We start from the raw sequence: 23,165 nt of genomic DNA on the forward strand, positions 1-23,165 counted from the left end.
TTCGGTGGGCTTCTGCCTGGGGGGGGGGGGGGGGGGTCGCTCTCTGCGCTTCGCTCCCCAGCAGTAAACACACATCGTCCATCAAGCGCCACGTCAGAAGCCCCCCTACCCTGCGGGGGTCTGTGGGTGTCTGCGGGGCCCGGAGCTTGGAGACAGAGTGCCAGACAGACAGCCACGATTGTGCCAGGGCTCTTTATTGCTAACAGTGCCAGCTACAGTCGGGTACAGAGAGCAGAGTGCATCAGCGGACACCAGGACAGGGCCTGCCCACACAGCAGCCCCAGGGCGTGCCCACTCAGTGCTAACAGGCCCTGTGCCACACATGTTAGAAGGTACATACATCAGCGGACCGCAGGGCAGGGCCAGTCCACCCATCACTAAAAGGGCCTGCCCACAGGGCACTAACAGGGCTTGTCCACCCATCACCAACAGGCCACAAAGAGCAGGGCCTGCCCACAGAGCATTAACAGGGCTTGTCCACCCATCACTAACAGACCTCAAAGAGCAGGGCCTGCCCACCCGGCACTAACAGAGCCTGTCCATCCATCACTAACAGACCTCAAAGAGCAGGGCCTGCCCACGGAGCACTAACAGGGCCTGTCCACCCATCACTAACAGACCTCAAAGAGCAGGGCCTGCCCACAGAGCACTAACAGGGCCTGTCCACCCATCACTAACAGACCTCAAAGAGCAGGGCCTGCACACAGGGCACTAACAGGGCCTGTCCACCCATCACTAACAGACCTTAAAGAGCAGGGCCTGCACACACGGCACTAACAGGGCCTGTCCACCCATCACTAACAGACCTCAAAAAGCAGGGCCTGCCCACAGAGCACTAACAGGGCCTGTCCATCCATCTCTAACAGACCTCAAAGAGCAGGGCCTGCCCACCTGGCACAAATAGGGCCTGCCCACCCATCACTAACAAAACACAAAGAGCAGGGCCTGCCCACCCATCACTAACAGACCTCAAAGAGCAGGGCCTGCCCACCCAGCAGTAACAGAGGCTCTCCATCCTTCACTAACAGACCTCAAAGAGCAGGGCCTGCCCACGCAGCACTAACAGGGCCTGTCCACCCATCACTAACAGACCTCAAAGAGCAAGGCCTACCCACCCGGCACTAACAGACCTTATAGAGCAGGGCCTGCCCACAGAGCACTAACAGGGCCTGTCCACCCATCACTAACAGACCTCAAAGAGCAAGGCCTGCACACACGGCACTAACCGGGCCTGTCCACCCATCACGATGGACCTCAAAGTGGAAGGCCTACCCACCCGGCACTAACAGGGCCTGCCCACCCATCACTAACAGACCTCAAAGAGCAGGGCCTGCCCACGGAGCACTAACAGGGCCTGTCCACCCATCACTAACAGACCTCAAAGAGCAGGGCCTGCCCACAGAGCACTAACAGGGCCTGTCCACCCATCACTAACAGACCTCAAAAAGCAGGGCCTGCCCACAGAGCACTAACAGGGCCTGTCCACCCATCACTAACAGACCTCAAAGAGCAGGGCCTGCCCACAGAGCACTAACAGGGCCTGTCCACCCATCACTAACAGACCTCAAAAAGCAGGGCCTGCCCACAGAGCACTAACAGGGCCTGTCCACCCATCACTAACAGACCTCAAAAAGCAGGGCCTGCCCACAGAGCACTAACAGGGCCTGTCCACCCATCACTAACAGACCTCAAAGAGCAGGGCCTGCCCGCGCGGCACTAACAGTGCCTGCTCACACACACTTCAGCAGGCACATTCATCAGAAGAAAGCAGGACCCGGCCTGTCCATCCGGCACTAACAGGCCCTGCTCGCACATCAGCCAGGTAGGAATAAAAGCGTCATTACACACAACTTGGGTATTTAATATTTCATCTGTAGAAAGGAGACTTTTAAGGCTGAATATTGGTTCACGAGGGGCAGGCAGCGCTGCCCGAGTGCTTCATTCAGACGAAGCGCTAGGGCGTGAGAAGAAGATTGCGGAGGTAGAAACACTCGCAACTTCTAGCCTCGGTGTGCGGGTGGAAGCAATATTGTGCTACTTGGAGTGGGGGAGGGCGATAAACACATCTGCTCCCCCACACAAACACGCCCCCAAACACACAATTACACAAACACGTGCTCACATGCGTACGTGTACACATACATACAGGCACAAACACATGCACGCTCTTTGCACACACAGAATAAAGAAAGTGTCCAGACACATACAAACATGGACGTCCGTACTTAAACACACACTCCCACTTCATCATGTACCCAAAAAAAGAAATGTACACACGTGCACGCAGAAGCACATGAACATACGCAGAGGCACATGCATGTACAAACACGCACACACATGTGGTCATAAACTCGGTGCATGTAACCATAAAAGTATTTGTGTATATTTATTGAGACACCCCAAGGCAGGCTTAAACAGAGCCAGGCGTGCCACACACACACACACACACACTTTTGTTTTGCAGGATCGATGCTTTTTAAGCTGAGGCAGCACTTCCGGCTGGCACAGCCCCCACCCCTTCTGTTCTTCTCGCGCCCCTCGTGATGTGCTAGGCTGGCACGGGCGGCTGCACCTCTCTGCACAAGCAGCTGGCATCCCTTTCTGAAGTGCGCATGCTCACACGCCAGCTCGCCCTGGCAAGGCGGAAGGACGGCAGCAGGTCGTACTAGAGCCCTTCACGTGTAGCATGATACCTCCATGTGTGTGGACACTTCACATACAAGAACTGGACAGTGGCGTAGAACGGGTGCCGTGGGCCTTAGTGCAAGCAAGGAAAGTGAGCCCTGTGGCCTCTGGTGGGCTAGAAAAATATGGCAACCATCGCGGTTCAAGGAGCCCCGGTGCACTGCACCTGCCGCACAGGTGGTAGCCACGCCACTGAAACTAGGTCTCATGGAGGTGCCTGGCCTCCCCAGGGAGCCTGCTGCTGGTGCCAGGCCTGCGGAATGTGCCCCGTCGCTGCCAGCCATCAGCATGGGACATGCCCCTCGCCACCTTCAGCTCAGTGGGTTGCAGCCCCCCTGCAGAAACGAACCAGTGTGTGTGGGGATGGGGGGGGGCAGAGCTCGACATATTGGCCTCATTCTAAAGGGGGCGTCCGCTGAATAATGTCACAGTAGCTGCTAAACCCGTCACCAAACACAGCGACATTATGGGGTGCCCGAGGCTGGGGATTGGCAGCGACGCACGGGGCTGGATGAGGGTGTAGCGAGGGGAGGGGGTCCTATGTGGACAGAGTCCGGAGCGGACGCTCCTTCAGTGTCTAACCAGCGTCGTCTGGGGTGGAAGGGGTGGTGGGGGCGGGATGGGGCGTTACCAGCCGTCGCCATCCTTCGAACACTCTGCTCCGAGGAAGGGTCCGGGAGTGTCACACTGCCCAGCCTGAGGCCACACAGGACGATGTAGCGCCCAGAAATCAGTCTTCAGCGGAGCCCGCTCTGAGGGCTTCTTATTGGTAAGTTAGAGGCCGGCGGCGCCCCCAGGGTCAGGTGCCAACCTCCTGAACAGAGAGAGGGGGCCTCGACGCCCTGACCCGCACCCTTCCTGCACACAGAGCTGCCATCTGAGCCAGGACTCCAGAGGGCGCCCCCTAGGTGGCGCTGCAGTCCCAGCTCACACGGATCACCAGCAGAGGTTGAAAACCTTTTCACCCTCGTGTGTCAGGTGTCGCACGAGCACCGAGGCGCCAGACTTGATGAAAACAGCAAATAAATCCATTAAAGAAAACCCCACGGTGTGGTGCTCACTGCCCAGTCAGCACAGAAGCCCCCGTGCCCACCCTGCCCGAGGAGCCAGCCACGGCTGCTTGGCACGAGGGTGAGGGTCACTTTACACCACTGCTCGCGCATCCGTTCCCTAAACCACCGTGATCGGGTTATTTTTAGAAAATAGTGCCTGCTCAGGTTCTCAAATCCATCCTTTGCTGGGAATCCCTCCCATTGGCAGAGTTCTGGACTCCTTGGTCCGCGTGAGCAGCACGCTAGACCCAGATGTTCCATTAAATTCTAAGACTTATTAATTATGGATAGGGTCTTATGGGAGTTATTTTATTCACGTTTCAGCCCGTATTTATCCCTGGTAATTCTTTGCTAATGTTTTTTTGTATTTATCCATATTTATTTTGGGTTTTTTGAATAAATAAAGTTGAAACTAGGACATTTCTACAATTATGTAACCGATAAATGTACATTCAAGCTTGAAAGCCGGAGAGGTTCCAATGATGGGTACACCCACAGACAATAAATCAATGCACTTATATGAAAGCATGGACATTTCAGTCTACTGCTGTTAAAGCCTTTTTACTAACATGTAATTCTTTTTAAAGCCCTTTCTTTACCTGTCAATCCGCACACCTATTGGCCTGGCAGTCATGACTGACAGCATATAGACTCTCTCAAAAAAGAATCCAATTTCCGTTTGAATCCACATTTAAAAGTAAATATAGACAGGAAAAAATGGTTTTCTGTCTGTATTTATCTGTAAAAATCGGAAAAAACGGAAAATAGGAATCCTTAATTATGGTCCATGAATTCCAGAATCCCAAGAAAGATCCTGGCGTGGATCGTCTGCACCCTCCAGGGAGAGGGAGGCTGGAGAGATGTGTCTTTGTGCTTAAGGAATGGGTCACGGTGTGGCACTCTACCTGGTACCCTGAACTAGCCCCCGAGATACAACGCGGGCAGGATTATGGGCCCGGGACGCAGCACATCACCCAGTTAGGCCAGGCGAGGTTCTGAGAGGATATTCTCGTCTCTTGGGGGGGGAGGGGGAACAGAGCCTGGGGCTGTTAATCCTAGGAGAGCCCCTCACCCCCTAATAATGCCCCAGCAAGCACTGGCACTGACAGCGTGGCTATGGAGTAATGTGCACACACATATACACAGATGAACACATGTATGTATGCAGATGTGCATATATGTGTTCAGCTTTGTTTCAATCCCTGTGTGTTTGTGTGCACATAAGCACATGTGGGTATGTACTGACCCAGGTGAACACATGTATGCATGCAGGTGTGCATATATGTGTTCAGCTGTGTTTCAATCCCTGTGTGTTTGTGTGCACATAAGCACATGTGGGTATGTACTGACCCAGGTGAACACATGTATGCATGCAGATGTGCATATATGTGTTCAGCGTTGTTTCTATCCCTGTGTGTTTGTGTGCACATAAGCACATGTAGGTATGTACTGACCCAGAGGGGCAGATTTAGTAAGGTTTTGCAATCAGTTCGCGTCTCTTTTGCGGCAGAGCCCGACGCAAAATTATTTTTTCTCTTTACTTAACCCTTCGAAGCCACTTTGCATAGTTTAGTAAGGATAACGTAAAGCAACGCGACGTATAGCGCTGCCTTGTGTTCCGATGCGTTGGGCAGGCGCTTCATGGGTGAAGCATGGGCGTTCCCACGCATCCACACATAGATTTTAGCACATTCCCAAATTTACTGAAGCGAGTAACCCGGGAACGCTTCAAAATGTGGTCCCTACTGCTCGGATGAGGTGTCACGTGACACTTTGATACCCAGGGACATGTCCTAGGTCACTCCAACTTGTAAACAGCTCTGAAACAATGGAGGCCGAAGCAACAGGGGCAACGCAACGGGTGTGGTGGGGGCGTCAAAAGCAACACAGGGGTCATGGAAGCGACACAGGGAAGGCCGAGGACAAGGAAGCAACATGGGGGAGGGCAACAGTGAGGCTGGCAGGACAGACTCCAGCGCGAGGGGGGAGAAGTACATTAAGGAGACGGCTGAAAAACACATGCACTCTCTGAGTGCTTACACAAAAAGAAAAAAAGTAGTTCCCTGACATCATCCACAGACACCAGACATACACACCCATGATAACAATGCAATATTTGTCCATGCCCCAATACAGTTACACAATTGCATGAATGCTTGCAAGCACATTGTTACACAACTGCATTCATGCTCACGCCCGCAAAGTTACACACCTCCATGTCACCTGCAGTTGCATAGCTTCAAACTCATATTTACATGCTGCATTTAGGCCCATGCCTCAGTTGTATGAAATGAACAGTCAGAGTTACAAATCGGCTGCATTCAGGGCCATCCCTGGTTGTTTCCCTTGCACACTCGCAGTTACACACCCGCCTTCAGGCCCGTACCCCAGTTACATAGCTTGCACACTCACAGTTACACAGCTGTATATGGAACCATAGATCGGTTGCATAGCTTGCACACACACACAGTTACTCAGCTATATGTAGATCCATAAAATAATTGCATAGATTACACACATACACACACCCTGCAACATCACTGCTAAGCACAACTTCTTGGAAAAAGAGATTGCCCTCTGTGGTCACAAGTTCACTGTGCCCTTAACTCTTAGGAACTGATGCTGCCTGGACCGCGATTAGACACCGGCTGTGTGGATAGATGTGCTCACTATACAAGAGTCAAATTATTTGGAAAATACAAAAACAGCATTTTAATTGGCGGGCGCCTCAGGCTCACAGGGCGGTGCCACAGTCCCGTTGTCTTGCTGCTCCCCCATCGCTCCGGAGGACCTCTGCGGGCTCTCCTCCCCATCTCCTCCTGGGGTGCCCTCTACGCATTGAGAATCCTGCTCCTCGGGGGTGGGGCACCCTGATGGCCCCTCCTCCCGGGCGCTGCCAGGGGAGCCCCTGCACAGCATTGTCTGAGCGCCATCTTTGTTCTCTGGCTGCAAGGGCGGTGCATGAGACTCCTCCTCGGATGGGACCCCTCCCGGGCCATTTCCGAGCACCGGGTTCAGGTCTTCGATCACCTCGGACTTGGGGGGCACCTCTGTGTTTCTCTCGTTCTCCGCACAGGTAGACTCGGCCGTCCTGTCTGCTGAGTGCTGCTCTCTGCAAGGAGCCTTTTCATTGGCTGATTTACAAGACTTTCTTCCTTGTTTTCCATCTTTGGAGATCTTCCATGGAAACTGCAAGACAAGAGATGAGAATCAGCAAAGCCAAACTAATCGCAACTACACTTAAGATGAGCAGTTAATCGCCGACTGCATTATCTGCACACTCAAAACTTTCAGAATATTAAAATTATAAAAACAGACATAGAGGAATTTATGCCTCATTGATGTTCAGAAGCAGGAGAAGCACTGAAGCAATCATGAGCTCAAGCCACGCCATCAGTGCATGTGCCCCTATTGCAAGACATATTGTGACTAACCACGAGCATAGAGGGGCTTGGAGCTTGGCCATTGTTTGCCACTGGCTGGCTTTCCTTGTCATTCTAATTTCCCTACTTCTTATTCGTGTCCCAAGTTGTCAATCTTGTGTTTGCTCCTCCCACGTGCATTGTCTATTTACAATCTCTTGGTTGGGCTGCCATCTCTGCTACCAGTGCTCCTTTTCTAGCACTACTTTTCAGGCCTCACCTAGGCAGCGCTTGCGCTGTCTCTTCGAGACATGCTGTGTTCAGGATATGGATTTGAAGCTCCTCCCATTGCCCACCCATGTTTTCAAATGGCTCTTGTGACTGTCCTTTGTAAATGCCTCATTGTGTTTGGTTACTTTGCTTACTAGTTCCTCATTTTCTACTCTTGTAACCTCCCATAAGGACTGCCCCTTTATCATGTGTTGTTACTCGGTGTGTTTCATTTGCACTTTCTGAGCACTCTTTTGTTAATGACTTTTTTGGTGTGGCCACCGTTGCAGGCACAAAAGCCACGCTCTGCCCAAATTGCACTTTTCAGGTTTTTGTTGCACTAGCGTGCAAGGGAACATTTTATGTATATATTTATTTTTCCAGCGCAGCACGCACAACTTTTTTTCTATTTATTGAGTTTTGTGGCAATGGTGGCACGCCTTGCTTTAGCTTTAAACATCTTAAGCTAAAGCACGGCGTGCCGCAATTGCTACAAAAGTTAATAAATAGAAAAACAAAGGCAGGCGGGCACCACATTTATTTTCGATTTATTAACTTTTATAGCAATGGCGGCACGCCGATATTTAGCTTAATATGTTTAAAAGTAAACATGCCGCACTTTACTTTTAAACATATTAAGTGTGCCGCCATTCGCTACAATAGTAAATAAATTGAAAAAAATATGGTGGACGCATAACTTTTATTTTTCTATTTACTGACTTTTGTACCAATAGCGGCACGCCATGCTTTAGCTTTGAACATCTGAAGCTAAAGTGCGGTGTGCCGCCATTGCTACAAAAGTCATTACATAAAAAAACAAAAATGGGCGGATACCGCATTTCTTTTCCATTTGCAAAGCCAAAAGCTCTACATTTAACTAATGCGAGACCTATTGCATTGTAAATGCTTCTTTCTTTTGTGCTACCCATACCTCTACTCCCCTTCCCAGCCAAGGTCATCGAGAAGGCCATCAAGGCCTAACTCTCTGAGTTCATCGGAGGGAACCAGACCCTGGACATCACCCAATTTGGCTTCTGAAGCAACCGCAGCCCCAAGACCGCACTCCTCGCCACCACCAATGACATCTGTTCCCTCCTCAACCAAGGGGAAACCACAGCCCTCATTCTACTGGACCTCTCGGCCACCTTCGATACCATCTCCCACCGCACCCTAATCACGATATTCCACGACGCCAGCATCCGCGACAAGGCCCTGGACTGAATCCACTCTTTCCTTACCGGCCGAACACAGCGAGTCAGACTACCTCTGTTCCTCTCAGAACCTACAGAGATCAGCTGCGGAGTGCCCCAGTGCTCCTCCCTGAGCCCCACCCTCTTCGACATCTACATGGCCCCCCTCGCTGCCATCGTCAAGAATCACGGACTCAACATCGTCTCCTACGCCGATGACACCCAGCTGATCCTCTCCCTCACCAACGAACCCACAGCAGCCAGAATCAACTTCCACAGCGGGATGAAGGCTTTTGCCACCTGGATAAAGATAGCTGCCTCAAGCACAACTTGGACAAGACCGAAGTACTCATTATGGGACCCAGCCCCTCAGCCTGGGACAAATCCCGGTGGCCCGCAGCTCTGGGAACCCGCCCCCACGGACCATGCACGGAACCTCTGCATCATACTGGACTACCCGCCCACAATGAACCGTCAGGTCAATACCGTATCCTCATTTTGCTTCCAAAAGCTCTGCCTGCTTCGAAAGACATTCAGATGGATCCCCACAGAATCCAAAAAGACGGTCACCCACACACTCATCACTAGAAGACTCGACTACTGCAACGCACTCTATGCTGGCATCACACAGAAACAGCTCACAAAACTACAGAACGTCCAAAACACCGCAGCCAGACTGGTCCTCAACATCCCTGCCGCAGCCACATCACCGAACACCTTCGAGAACTCCACTGGCTCCCAGTCAACAAAAGAATCACCTTGAAGCTACTCACACATGCCTACAAAGCTCTCCACGACTCAGAACCAGCATACCTGAACCACAACCTCTCATACCACGTACCCGCCAGACACCTCTGCTCTGCCCAACCGACCCTGGCCACCATCCCATGAATCCACAAGACCAAAACCGGAGGAAGATCCTTCTCCCACCTCGCGGCCAAGACCTGGAACACCCTGCCTCTCCACCTCAGGCAATCCCCGACGCTGACCCAATTCAGGAAGGATATCAAGACCTGGCTCTTCGACTGAAGCCCAGCGCCCAGACGGATCAGCAGCCCCACCCCCCAGTGCCTTGAGACCCTTACGGGTGAGTTGCCGTGCTATATGAACCCCTGAGTGATTGATTGTGCTAAGCCCTCCATGAGACTGCATGTATCTTTGAGCCATCTCCCTCATTTACATATCTCCCTCTGCACTCCATGTTGCTCTCTGTCAAGGCTGCTCCAGCCACCTCCCTCTTGCACTCGCTTGTGCGCTTCTCCCCATTGCTTCTCCTGTCACCTCCCTCTTGATTTTCTCCAGCCCTGTGTTCCTTCTATCTACCTTCTTCCCACCCCAGTGTTGCTTGTGTGTCCTCTCCAGCCTTTCTTCTGATGGTTTTGCGTCCCCTTGCGTGCTGCTTCTGATTCCCCCATACCCTATACATGTTACTTCTGCGTTCTTAACATCCTCCAAGTGTTGCTTCCTCTGCATGTCCACTTAAAAAAAATATATTTTGCATGTTTTATTTAATTTTTAGTTACTGATCCAAGTCAGACCGGTAACTAAAATGAAGAAAAAGGTGCCAATGCCATTTTTCAAAATGACACGAGGACCCGCACCAAAGACTTTTCTTCTTCTTTAACCATTGGCGACACCAAAAGGTCACAAAGACGGGACCTATTGCCTTTGCCAATGCTTGTTATATTCGGACATCTGTATGGTTAGAAACTCTAGCTGTATTGAACTTTCCATTGTTGAGTTGCCTCTGAAAGCTTATAAGTGATAAAGAGTGTAGTGCAAAGATATCTTGAAAGTTTCTATTTCCTGTCTCTTGCCCACAATTAGCAAGAATTGTTTATCTCCATGACATCTGCAGCAGTGGCAAACACTCCTTCATGCATGGGGAAGTACCCTGTCTGCCACGAGGAGGGGTGGGGGGCAAGGGGGAGAGTGCGTCCCATCAGTTTAAAGCCAAGCGAACTGACATGTTTCCATCCGCAGAGCCATTGTTGGCTCTGCCTCTGGACATCTTGGATGCCACCTCAACTGACCTTGGCATCAGTCGGAGTACCTCAGGCCGTTCGTCCTATTTAGGGTGGACCTTTCGATGTCCGTTTGTCCTGTTTAGGACCCTCCAGGGAAAGCCTGGCAATTGTGAACAGGGAAGCAAAACATTGATCCCCTCCAATGCTGAGAGAAACCCTTCAGAATGTTAAACATTTAGATTTTTGTGTTTTTCAAAACAATCTCCCAATTTGGAAGTTTGTCTGTGAATCACAAAAAAACTTTGCTGAGTGGCCGGATTTACCAGGGTACCTGCTCAGCAAACTTTCATGGAGTCATCATGACGCAGCTCTGCGGTGGGCATCTCGATCGGTGCCTGCCTGGCAGAGCTCTCTAGAGATGGTGGCCGGCCTTCCACAAGGGCAACACAGTAAATCCATAACCTGTTCTCGACGGGCGAACACCAAACTCTAAACCAGTCTTAAGTATTTTAACAGTTCTCTCTCCAAATGTCACAGACTTATTTTATTTGTTTATTTAATTATTCATTTATCAACATTTCAGTCAGAAATGTTGTACATGGCATTAGTGGTGGTACATAGATAGCAGATAAGGGGTGTTTAAAGTGTGTAAGGCAAGTAACAGATGGGTTTGTGTAAATGGTGACCATTAATGAGTTTGATTGTTGTAGATACACAGATCTACAAGCTATTGGTACAGAGGAAAAAGACGCATACACACTTACATCTAAGTGGGTCTTTTGGTGTCCATGTCCTTCACCTCATAGCAAATGACGTTTCAGTCCAGTTTCTATAGCGCTAAGGTGTGTTCCTCAGTCTAGCATATGTTTTGAACAGGAAGGGTACCCTTCCTGTACAAAATACTATACGTAGACAAGTTTAAATACTTTTCCCACTTTGTATGTGGGCTGCACAGCGCAGCATGCATGCAAAAGAAAGGGGAAATAAAACCATTTCTCTGGTTAACCCCTCCTTTGAAGTGGCGCTAAACCCTGTCTAAAATTGTTTGTAGATGGGGTTTTGAGTCAAAAGGCGAGGGTAGTTGCACGGGGCACCCAAGTACCACTCATGTAAGGCCCCTTGGTGCCAAGTAATGCAAAGCAGTGCTTCGTGCTGTTTTGTGTTACTTTTAGGGTATTTTCCAGCACAAAACCAGTTTAGCGCTGAAAAGTAAATTAGAAATAAAACATTTGTGCTGGTTAGCATCTCTTTGTGAAGCTAACGCAGCGCAAAACATTTGTAAATCTACCCCTAGAGTGAACTGCTCTGGCACTGTTCGGGGAGTTCCGGTGTAGGAGGCACAGTAGGTCAAATGCTCAGAACTTAGTGGCAGCAGAGGGGATTTCAGTGTCGCTAGAATGTTATGATTGTCAGATCTTAGCATCAGAGTTGTCATATAATGTGATATGGTGTTAGAAACAGTGGTGCTGGAACACTATGCGGAGCGGGGATGCTGCCATCCATGTTACATCACTGAAGTCATAGGGATAGTGAAAAATACAAGCATCATAGGGATAGTGAGAAATACAAGCATCGTAGGGATAGTGAAAAATACAAGCATCGTAGGGATGGTGAGAAATACAAGCATCACACGAAGAACAAATACAGCAAATGAGCCACGCCCACTCAGCAGGAGAGTGGCAACGGTGCATTATGTAGCCGATGGTGCATTTTGGAGCAGACTGTCACAAACATGTTACTAAAGCATGGTGTGGTAGCGCTCTGTCATTTACAGACAGCACATTTGCAACTGAAATGGCAACACTGTTCGCACTGACAGTAAGTTTTAACTTTATGTCATGCAAACAATAATGTGGCGAAATCAGCTTTCAGCAAACATCTATTTGCACATCACTAAGTAAAGTATCTTGAATTGTTTTGATCCCATTAAAATCTTTGTTTCCATCACACTTTCGAATTACAGAAAAAAAATGTGTTTTATTTGTGCTTTCCTAAATGCTATGTTTGCAAATAGTTGTGCAGTTTGTGCCTTTCCCTTTCACACTCTCCCTGCCCCAGCAAGATTGTCAGTTCACCGGACACATTTCTCTAACTTAGCAGCGCGAGGAAGAACTAAGCACCAATCTACGTGCTAAAAGAATTAGCAGCAATTTGTCAGAAGACCCAGCCTGACAATTGACCTGTTCTTCGAATGCACAGCAAGTGTGACACGATAAAAACATGTAAAGCCATCGGTATGGCTCGTCACCTTCTGAGCTCCAGCATGTTTATTTTGGGGTGCTGTATCACCCCCCACCTTTGCTTCTTGTGCCTATGGTTAGAAGCCTAGTTGGGGCCACGTCATTTATTAATTTCAAATTCAGTATTAGTAGTTTGCATCTGGTCCTGCGTCTTGCGGTGAGCCACCCGGCTTGGGGATGGTGCGTCGAAGCGGGTGCGTGCGCAGGTAGGTTGTACATAGCACGAGTAGTGAAGTTTAACGTGAGGCTATTTCTTATTTATTTATTTTCCTTCAGGATTTATAAAGCACAGCTAATCACCCGATCGGGCATCCAGGCGCTTGGGTCGGTCTAAGAGCAGAAAGAAAAGAAAGAGGCAATAACAGAGAAGAGCAGTAGCGAAGGGGAAGTATAGGACTTCAGTTCTGTAGGAGTTTAGCATGAGTGACCTTTATTTTATTTAAGTTTTATATAGCGCTGGCTAGACCCGGAGGTATCAGAGCCCTTTACATGAGGGTCAGAGCATTACAGGCTGCATGATTACATCAATTACAGACTTCAAGTAAAGACATAGGAGAAAACAGACACATGAGATGCCAGCATCGGTCGGCCATGAGGCAGTCGAGATGCAGGATGGGAGGATGCAAGGGCTGGCAAGAGGAAGATGCGGGTGGTACTGGAGCAGAGGGGATATGAACAGCTGAATGATGAAATGGGAAAAATGAGAAGCGTAGGGACCCAAGAACTGAGCCTTGTGGAGCACCCACTGGTGCGCGTGGAGGTCTTGTGGAGACTGACACAACTCTGTAGAAGTGGCTGGAGAGGTAGGAGAGAAGCAGCGGTGTGCTCTGCCGGGGATGCTTAATGAGTTAAGAGAGGACAGCACAGAAGTTAGCAGGCAGGCCTAAATGTATGGGCGTGCAGTGGCCTGGGCTGGACAATTGCTACCAAAATGTGGTCCCTATGGGGGAAGTGTAGCCTTTGACTTCCATGGCAATAGTGTTGAAAAAACCTCTCATGCAAGTAACTTTCTTGTTATATACTACATATAGGGCAAGCACACTCTCTCTTCACTATATATATCTCTTTCACTGCGCTGTCACTTGTTAGGAGCACCGCATGTTTTGAGTAATGTAAATATTGTGTAGCACTGTTGAAATCCGTTTCTGCATTATGGGAATGGGATTTGGCAAAATATATGCACTAGCCGCATAACAAGAAACATACTCGTATGAGAGTTTTTTTAACACTATTGCCGTGGACGTCAAAGGCTACACTTCCTCTATAGGGACCAACTTTTTGTTAGAAGTAGCGGTTGGGGGAGTGAGGCGTACAGTGGGGTAGGTCCAAGTAGAGGTGGGTGGCTTTCAGTCCGTGTCTGCAGTGAGTCCGCCTGGGCTTAGTTGCACAGCTCTCATTGAAAGAGATTTGTAGGGAGTTGAGCACAAGCTCTAAAGGTGTTGGATGGAAGGGGTCGGTCATAGTTATCCGATCGACCTGCAATCCATAGTAGGGATCCACCTTCAGTGTCCTGCAAAACTTCAGGAACTCTCCTTCGAACGTCAAGAGAGAGGGAGGGACTTCCGGAGTTAAGCGCCCAACACATTGGGATCTGTTGTGCAACAGCGGGCTGACAAGTCCAAAAGTATGAACGCAAGCAAGAAGCTTAGAAGCATCACTCCATTCGCCATCGTATCTGGATCACAGTCCTGAACCGAATCCAAGGCTGGTCAGTTTCCAGCTGCACGATACTTTGGTGGTGTCCACCAATCCTAGTGCTAAATGTAGCGCCGGTCTGAGGTGGGTCTGGTCGGTGAGGACCCTGAGATCAGAGATGGGTCTAGTCTGTGAGGACGTTGGGATCAGAGATAGATCAGGTCAGTGAGGACCTTGGGATCAGAGATGGGTTTGGTCAGTAAGGACCTTGAGATCAGAGATGGGTCTGGTCGGTGAAGACCTTGGGATCAGAGATGGGTCTGGTCATTGAGGACCTTAGGATCAGAGATGGGTCGGGTCGGTCAGGACCTTGAGATCAGAGATGGGACTAGTCAAAGAGTATCTTGGGCTCAGAGATGGGTCTGGCCGGTGAGGACATTGGGATCAGAGATGGGTCTGGTCAGTGAGGACCTTGAGATCAGAGATGGGTCTGGCCAGTGAGGACCTTAGGATCAGAGATGGGTCTGGAAGGTGAGGACCTTAGGATCAGAGATGGGTCTGGAAGGTGAGTACCTTAGGATCAGAGATGGGTCTGGCCGGTGAGGACCTTGGGATCATAGATGGGTTTGGTCAGTAAGGACCTTGAAATCAGAGATGGGTCTGGTCGGTGAAGACCTTGGGATCAGAGATGGGTCTGGTCATTGAGGACCTTAGGATCAGAGATGGGTCGGGTGGGTGAGGACCTTAGGATCAGAGATGGGTCTGGTCAGTGAGGACCTTGGGATCAGAGATGGATCTGGTCGCTGAGGACCTTGGGATCAGAGATGGATCTGGTCGGTGAGGACCTTGGGATCAGAGATGGGTCTGGTCGGTGAGGACCTTGATATCAGAGATGGGTTTGGTCAGAGAGGAACCTGTGATCAGAGATGGGTCTAGTCAGTAAGGACCTTAGGATCAGGGATGGGTCTGGTCGGTGAGGCCCTTGAGATCAGAGATGGGACTGGTCGGTGAGGACCTTGGGATCAGAGAGTAGTCTGGCCGGTGAGGACCTTGGGATCGTAGAGGGGTCTGGTCAGTGAGGACCTTGAGAACAGAGATGGGTCTGGTCAGTGAAGACCTTGGGATCAGAGATGGGTCTGGTCGTTGAGGACCTTAGGATCAGAGATGAGTCTGGTCGGTGAGGACCTTGAGATCAGAAATGGGTCTGGTCAGTGAGGACCTTAGGATCAGAGATGGGTCTGGTTGGTGAGGACCTTGAGATCAGAGATGGGTATGGTCAGTGAGGACCTTGGGATCAGAGATGGCTCTGGTCGATGAGGACCTTAGGATTAGAGATGGGTCTGGTCGGTGAGGACCTTAGGATCAGAGATGGGTCTGGTCGGTGAGGACCTTTGGATCAGAGATGGGTCTGGTCAGTGAAGAACTTGGGATCAGAGATGGGTCTGGCCGGTGAGGACCTTGGGATCAGAGATGGGTCTGGTCGGTGAGGACCTTAGGATCAGAGATGGGTCTGGTCGGTGAGGACCTTGGGATCAGAGATGGTTCTGGTCGGTGAGGACCTTGGGATCAGAGATGGTTCTGGTCGGTGAGGACCTTAGGATTAGAGATGGCTCTGGTCAGTGAGAACCTTGGGATCAGAGATGGTTCTGGTCAGTGAGGACCTTGGGATCAGAGATAGATCAGGTCAGTGAGGACCTTGGTATCAGAGATGGGTCTGGTCAGTGAGGACATTTGGATCAGAGATGGGTCTGGCCAGTGAAGAGCTTGGGATCAGAGACGGGTCTGGCCGGTGAGGACCTTGGGATCAGAGATGGGTCTGTTCAGTGAGGACCTTTGGATCAGAGATGGTCTGGTCGGTGAAGAACTTGGGATCAGATATGGGTCTGGCCGGTGAGGACCTTGTGATCAGAGATGGGTCTGGTCGGTGAGGACCTTGAGATCAGAGATGTGTCTGGTCAGTGAGGACCTTGATATCAGAGATGGGTTTGGTCAGTGAGGACCTTGAGATCAGAGATGAATCTGGTCAGAGAGGAACCTGTGATCAGAGATGGGTCTGGTCCGTAAGGACCTTAGGATCAGGGATGGGTCTGGTCGGTGCGGCCCTTGAGATCAGAGATGGGATTGGTCGGTTAGGACCTTGGGATCAGAGATGGGTCTGGCCGGTGAGGACCTTGGGATCAGAGATGGGTCTGGTCAGTGAGGACCATGAGGTCAGAGATGGGTCTGGTCGGTGAAGACCTTGGGATCAGAGATGGGTCTGGCTGTTGAGGACCTTAGGATCAGAGATGGGTCTGGTTGGTGAGGACCTTGAGATCAGAGATGGGTCTGGTCAGTGAGGACCTTAGGATCAGAGATGGGTTTGGTCAGTGAGGACCTTGGGATCAGAGATGGGTCTGGTCAGTGAGGACCTTGGGATCAAGATGGGTCTGGTCAGTGAGGACCTTGAGATCAGAGATGGGTCTGGTCAGTGAGGACCTTGGGATCAGAGATGGGTCTGGCCGTTGAGGACCTTAGGATCAGAGATGGGTCTGGTCGGTGAGGACCTTGAGATCAGAGATGGGTCTGGTCAGTGAGAACCTTAGGATCAGAGATGGGTTTGGTCGGTGAGGACCTTGGGATCAGAGATGGGTCTGGTCGGTGAGGACCTTGGGATCAGAGATGGGTCTGGTCGGTGAGGACCTTAGGATCAGAGATGGGTCTAGTCGGTGAGGACCTTAGGATCAGAGATGGGTCTGGTCAGTGAGGACCTTAGGATCAGAGATGGGTCGGGCCGGTGAGGACGTTAGGATTAGAGATGGGTCTGGCCACTGAGGATCTTAGAATCAGAGATGGGTCTGGCCGGTGAGGACCTTAGAATCAGAGATGGGTCTGGCCGGTGAGGACCTTGGGATTAGAGATGGGTCTGGTCAGTGAGGGCCTTGAGATCAGAGATGGGACAGGTCAGTGAGGATCTTGGGATCAGAGATGGGTCTGGTCAGTGTGAACCCTGTGATCAGAGATGGGTCTGGTCAGTGAGAACCCTGTGATCAGAGATGGGTCTGGTCGGTGAGGACGTTAGGATCAGAGATGGGTCTGGTCGGTGAGGACCTTGGGATCAGAGATTGGTCTGGTCAGTGAGAACCCTGTGATCAGAGATGGGTTTTGTCGGTGAGGACCTTAGGATCAGAGATCGGTCTGGCCGGTGAGGACCTTGGGATGAGAGATGGGTCTGGTAGGTGAGGACCTTGGGATGAGAGATGGGTCTTGCCGGTGAGGACCTTGGGATCAGAGATAGGTCTGGTAGGTGAGGACCTTGGGATGAGAGATGGGTCTTGCCGGTGAGGACCTTGGGATCAGAGATGTGTCTGGTCAGTGAGGACCTTTGGATCAGAGATGGGTCTGGTCGGTGAGGACCTTGGGCTCAGAGATAGGTCTGGTCGGTAAGGACCTTAGGATCAGAGATCGGTCTGGTCAGTGAGAACCCTGTGATCAGAGATGGGTCTGGTCGGTGAGGACGTTAGGATCAGAGATGGGTCTGGTCGGTGAGGACCTTGGGATCAGAGATTGGTCTGGTCAGTGAGAACCCTGTGATCAGAGATGGGTTTCTTTGGTGAGGACCTTGGGATCAGAGATGAATCTGGTCGGTGAGGACCCTGTGATCAGAGATGGGTCTGTTCGGTGAGGACCTTAGGATCAGAGATGGGTCTGGTCGGGGAGGACCTTGGGATCAGAGATAGGTCTGGTCGGTGAGGACCTTAGGATCAGAGATGGGTCTGGCCGGTGAGGACCTTGGGATCAGAGATGGGTCTGGTAGGTGAGGACCTTGGGATGAGAGATGGGTCTTGCCGGTGAGGACCTTGGGATCAGAGATGGGTCTGGTCAGTGAGGACCTTTGGATCAGAGGTGGGTCTGGTCGGTGAGGACCTTGGGATCAAAGATGGGTCTGGTCGGTGAGGACCTTGGGGTCAGAGATAGGTGTGGTCGGTAAGGACCTTAGGATCAGAGATCGGTCTGGCCAGTGAGGACCTTGGGATGAGAGATGGGTCTGGTAGGTGAGGACCTTGGGATGAGAGATGGGTCTTGCCGGTCAGGACCTTGGGATCAGAGATGGGTCTGGTCAGTGAGGACCTTTGGATCAGAGATGGGTCTGGTCGGTGAGCACCTTGGGATCAGAGATGGGTCTGGGAGGTCAGAACCTTGGGATCAGAGATGGGTCTGGCCAGTGAGGACCTTGGGATCAGCACTTCTCAACAATGGAGTGCTTATCTCATAAGAGGTGGAGCCCGTAGACCTTGGGATCAGAGATGGGTCTGGTCGGTGAGGACCTTGGGATCAGAGATAGGTCTGGTCGGTGAGGACCTTAGGATCAGAGATCGGTCTGGCCGGTGAGGACCTTGGGATCAGAGATGGGTTTGGTAGGTGAGGACCTTGGGATGAGAGATGGGTCTTGCCGGTGAGGACCTTGGGATCAGAGATGGGTCTGGTCAGTAAGGACCTTTGGATCAGAGATGGGTCTGGTCAGTGAGGACCTTGGGATCAGAGATGGGTCTGGTCGGTGAGGACCTTGGGATCAGAGATAGGTCTGGTCGGTAAGGACCTTAGGATCAGAGATCGGTCTGGTCAGTGAGAACCCTGTGATCAGAGATGGGTCTGGTCGGTGAGGACGTTAGGATCAGAGATGGGTCTGGTCGGTGAGGACCTTGGGATCAGAGATTGGTCTGGTCAGTGAGAACCCTGTGATCAGAGATGGGTTTGTTCAGTGAGGACCTTGGGATCAGAGATGAATCTGGTCGGTGAGGACCCTGTGATCAGAGATGGGTCTGTTCGGTGAGGACCTTAGGATCAGAGATGGGTCTGGTCGGTGAGGACCTTGGGATCAGAGATAGGTCTGGTCGGTGAGGACCTTAGGATCAGAGATCGGTCTGGCCGGTGAGGACCTTGGGATCAGAGATAGGTCTGGTAGGTGAGGACCTTGGGATGAGAGATGGGTCTTGCCGGTGAGGACCTTGGGATCAGAGATGGGTCTGGTCAGTGAGGACCTTTGGATCAGAGATGGGTCTGGTCGGTGAGGACCTTGGGATCAGAGATGGGTCTGGTCGGTGAGGACCTTGGGATCAGAGATAGGTCTGGTCGGTAAGGACCTTAGGATCAGAGATCGGTCTGGCCGGTGAGGACCTTGGGATGAGAGATGGGTCTGGTAGGTGAGGACCTTGGGATGAGAGATGGGTCTTGCCGGTCAGGACCTTGGGATCAGAGATGGGTCTGGTCAGTGAGGACCTTTGGATCAGAGGTGGGTCTGGTCGGTGAGCACCTTGGGATCAGAGATGGGTCTGGTAGGTCAGAACCTTGGGATCAGAGATGGGTCTGGCCAGTGAGGACCTTGGGATCAGCACTTCTCAACAATGGAGTGCTTATCTCATAAGAGGTGGAGCCCGTAGACAGACATGTGTTGATGAATGTAATTATTTAGGGATGAACCTTACTTCGATTACATTAGTAGTGCGTGACTCTAGATGGGGTGATTTTTCAGACGTGGGTAGAAGGTTTGTGGTGCCATTGTCTCAGGGTGGGTAATCTCACTGGACAACAGTCGACAGAGCAGACTCTCTGCACTCTGAGCGTCTCTGCGTGGGGTACAAGCCAGGATGTTTATCCAGAATGCACCGATTCTCCTTCACATCAGGTCCCTGCAGGGATCTTTGAAGGGAGCAGGGGGGAGCTCAGTTGATTTTGGGGGCACTAGTCTATTTTCCACCTAGAGTACCTTTTGTGGCTTTCTCTGCATCTGTTCTATGGGCTTGAAAGAAACACTCATGAATGTAAATGTATACCTAGCACTCTGTGAAAGAAGTTGACTCTGACATGAACCATATCTTGTCGAGGGATGGCGCAGGTAGCATTTGTGAACACAGACGACAAAAATATCTTTAAGAAAAAACAAATGTCCCAGACTTGTTAAGGCCCCATGCTGGCGCAGAGGAACGCAAAGGTGCGCATGGTATTTACTTACCAACACAAACAGCATTTTGTGCTGGAAACTGACCCATTTTGCAGCGCAAAAAGCACTTTGCGCTGCTTAGAGAGCACTTTATATCAAGGGATAGTTACTGAAGTGTTACATAGGCAGATCTGCACAGACACTCGTAGGTGTTGATGCAAAGCCTGGTCCATTAAGGGAGCCAGATTGGGTGTTGCATCAAAAAATAACACCTTTGAGAAGTAGGTGATAACAAGGAGAAATGTTGTCATGTCTCAAAAAACACACAAATTGCATGTGTGCTGAAGTGCTCAGCACACATCCAGTGTGTGTGTGATCCTTCAATGTTTTATATCAAGATACGAATTTCACTGGAAGGATTTGTTTCTAGTACAAATCCTATGCAGGACAGTGCACGGGGACCTCTGTGAGGCTGTGCATCGCACGAAGCAGTCTTTGAGAGCACAGCGCTGAGGACGACAGCAGCACTGCGCCACTCTTACAGGATATGGCTCGGCGCTGTGTATTCCCTCTCACGCAACGCAGCACAGCAATTTAGGTTGTCCCCAGGGCTCGAGTCGGGGTACCACGCGGGTGGACGGCGTCCCCCCACTTATTTTACCAGGTTTTTCCGGGTGGACGCCGTCCCCCCTGCCCAAAAGCTGGACAGCATTGTGTGAGCAGAGAGCCCGGGTGGGAGGGAAGTTTCCCGTAAATTACCAAAGATATGCTAATATTTGTAATTGGAGACTTTAAGAGGCACCGGTGGTGTGTGCAGGCTGGAGTGATTGGGAGGCGGAGCGAGCAGGCGTTGGCGGTTAACGCTTGGAATGTGTGTCCTTCTGTATCTTGTGCACTTTTGAGCACTTCGTTGTGCAACTGGGGCACCCCCTCGGGGGAGTGGGGGGGAGGGGGTGGGGGTTGCAAAGGACATCGAGGAACAGACCAGGGGTAGCAGTGCTGTGAAATGCCCCGTCATCTAAAGGCATATGAATACTCATGAGATTCCTGTTGTGACGTCACTTCCGGTGACAGCGTCCCCCCACTTCTTTTCATGAGATTCCTGTTGTGACGTCACTTCCGGTGACAGCGTCCCCCCACTTCTTTTCATGAGATTCCTGTTGTGACGTCACTTCCGGTGACAGCGTCCCCCCACTTCTTTTTTTAGGACTTGTGCCCTGGTTGTCCCACAGCGCTGCATAACAAATTTGTAACTCTGCTATAAAGACTCTAAAACATGCACCAGAAAATATCAACTTTCCATAAATATTTCCTTACAAATATTCCAATGTGACCCAACATCTCTCCGGACTGGAGCTAGATTAGTAAATCGATGAAGCCTTAAAATACGTTAGATGTTAGTTCGGCTGGATTTAAGAGTTCAGCGGAAGCCTCACTCTTTGAAGGGGAATAGTTATGTAATGTTGACATTTTGGCAGTCAGCTTAGCTCTCACTGAAGGAGTGAAGCTTTGGGGCTGTGAAGAATGAATGGTTTTTGTGTGAACAAGACTTCAGTGTCACAGAGTGGATGAAGACGACCCGGCTCATACTGAACTCGGACAAGACGGAGGTCCTCATCCTTGGCTCCACCCCCAACGCATGGGACGACTCCTGGTGGCTGGCCATGCTGGGTGCCACCCCGACACCTACCGACCACTCACGCAACCTGGGAGTCATCCTGGACTGAACGCTCTCTATGATCCAGCAAGTCAACATGGTCTCCTCCTTCTGCCTCAACACCCTCTGCATGCTCCGCAAGATCTACAGATGGATCCCCACCGAAACCAGAAGAACGGTCACCCAAGCATTCGTCCCCAGCAGGCTGGACTACGGCATCTCCCTCTACAAGGGAACCACGGCTAAACTCCAGAAGAGACTTCAACGCATACACAACGCCTCCACACGCCTCATCCTTGGACTTCCTCGCCACAGCCGCATTACCTCCTACCTGAGAGACCTGCACTGGCTCCCGATCAACAAGAGGATCACCTTCAAGCTCCTCACCCACGCTCACAAGGCGCTCCACAACACCGAACCAGCATACCTCAACGAACAACTGTCCTTCTACACCCTGAACCGCCAGCTCCGCCCCACCGACCTCGCACTCGCCACCATCCCACGCATCCGCCGAATGACCTCCGGCAGAAGATCATTCTCCCATCTCGCCGCCAAAACATGGAACACCCTCCTCATCCACCTGCGTCAGACCCAGGACCTCCTGACCTTCAGGAAATGTCTCAAGACCTGGCTGTTCGACCTGTAGCTGCCCCCCCTTCCCTTAGCGCCTTGAGACCCTCACGGGTGAGTAGCGCGCTTTACAAATGTCTGATTGATTGATTCATTGAGTGTCACCAGAGTGGGTTAGATTCAGATATCTCTGCCCTCTTTACTACTATATTACTTGACTGTGCAGTTGCGTTGGTCACCGCGTTGACGGGTGCAGGTTCAGTCCAACACAGTCCAACATTTGTAGGCTGTTGGTAGAAGGATTTTGCCTCCAGTTCAGGGCGATGTCCAAGCTTTAGAGCAGCATCCTAGGGGTTGAGACATTGTCTTTACCAATATGGCCACCTAAGGTCTTAGGAAAACTGGAGCTATGAGGCACTCAAGGTGCAGTCTTTGACCTTGGTGTGACTGTGGAGGGAGGGCTGCTGAACCCTTTGAGGGATGTGTGGAGCCTGATAGGTTGGCCAACCAAGTTCTTGTGGTATTGAGTTTCTGTTTAAATTGCATTTGGGGAAGAAGCCACAATTTAGATAGGGCAAAGGTGGAGAGGCCTGCAACGTGCCGTGGAGAACGGCAGTGGC

At 51.0% G+C, this 23,165-nt stretch overlaps 1 protein-coding gene across 2 annotated transcripts in view; it reads right to left on the reverse strand.

Annotated features, from left to right (window-relative positions):
* Positions 1 to 176: 176 nt before the first annotated feature.
* RFTN1 (raftlin, lipid raft linker 1) overlaps positions 177 to 23,165 on the reverse strand; it is a 442,525-nt gene continuing 419,536 nt past the window's right edge. For both annotated transcript variants that reach the window (XM_085630441.1, XM_085630442.1), the window contains exon 10: positions 177 to 6,926. In XM_085630441.1, coding sequence (XP_085486567.1) covers positions 6,450 to 6,926 — 477 coding nt within the window. In that variant the 3' untranslated portion in view covers positions 177 to 6,449. The remainder of the gene's footprint in view (positions 6,927 to 23,165) is intronic.

This window comes from Triturus cristatus, chromosome 10 (genome assembly GCF_964204655.1).
Source record: "Triturus cristatus chromosome 10, aTriCri1.1, whole genome shotgun sequence".
NCBI lineage: Eukaryota > Metazoa > Chordata > Amphibia > Caudata > Salamandridae > Triturus > Triturus cristatus.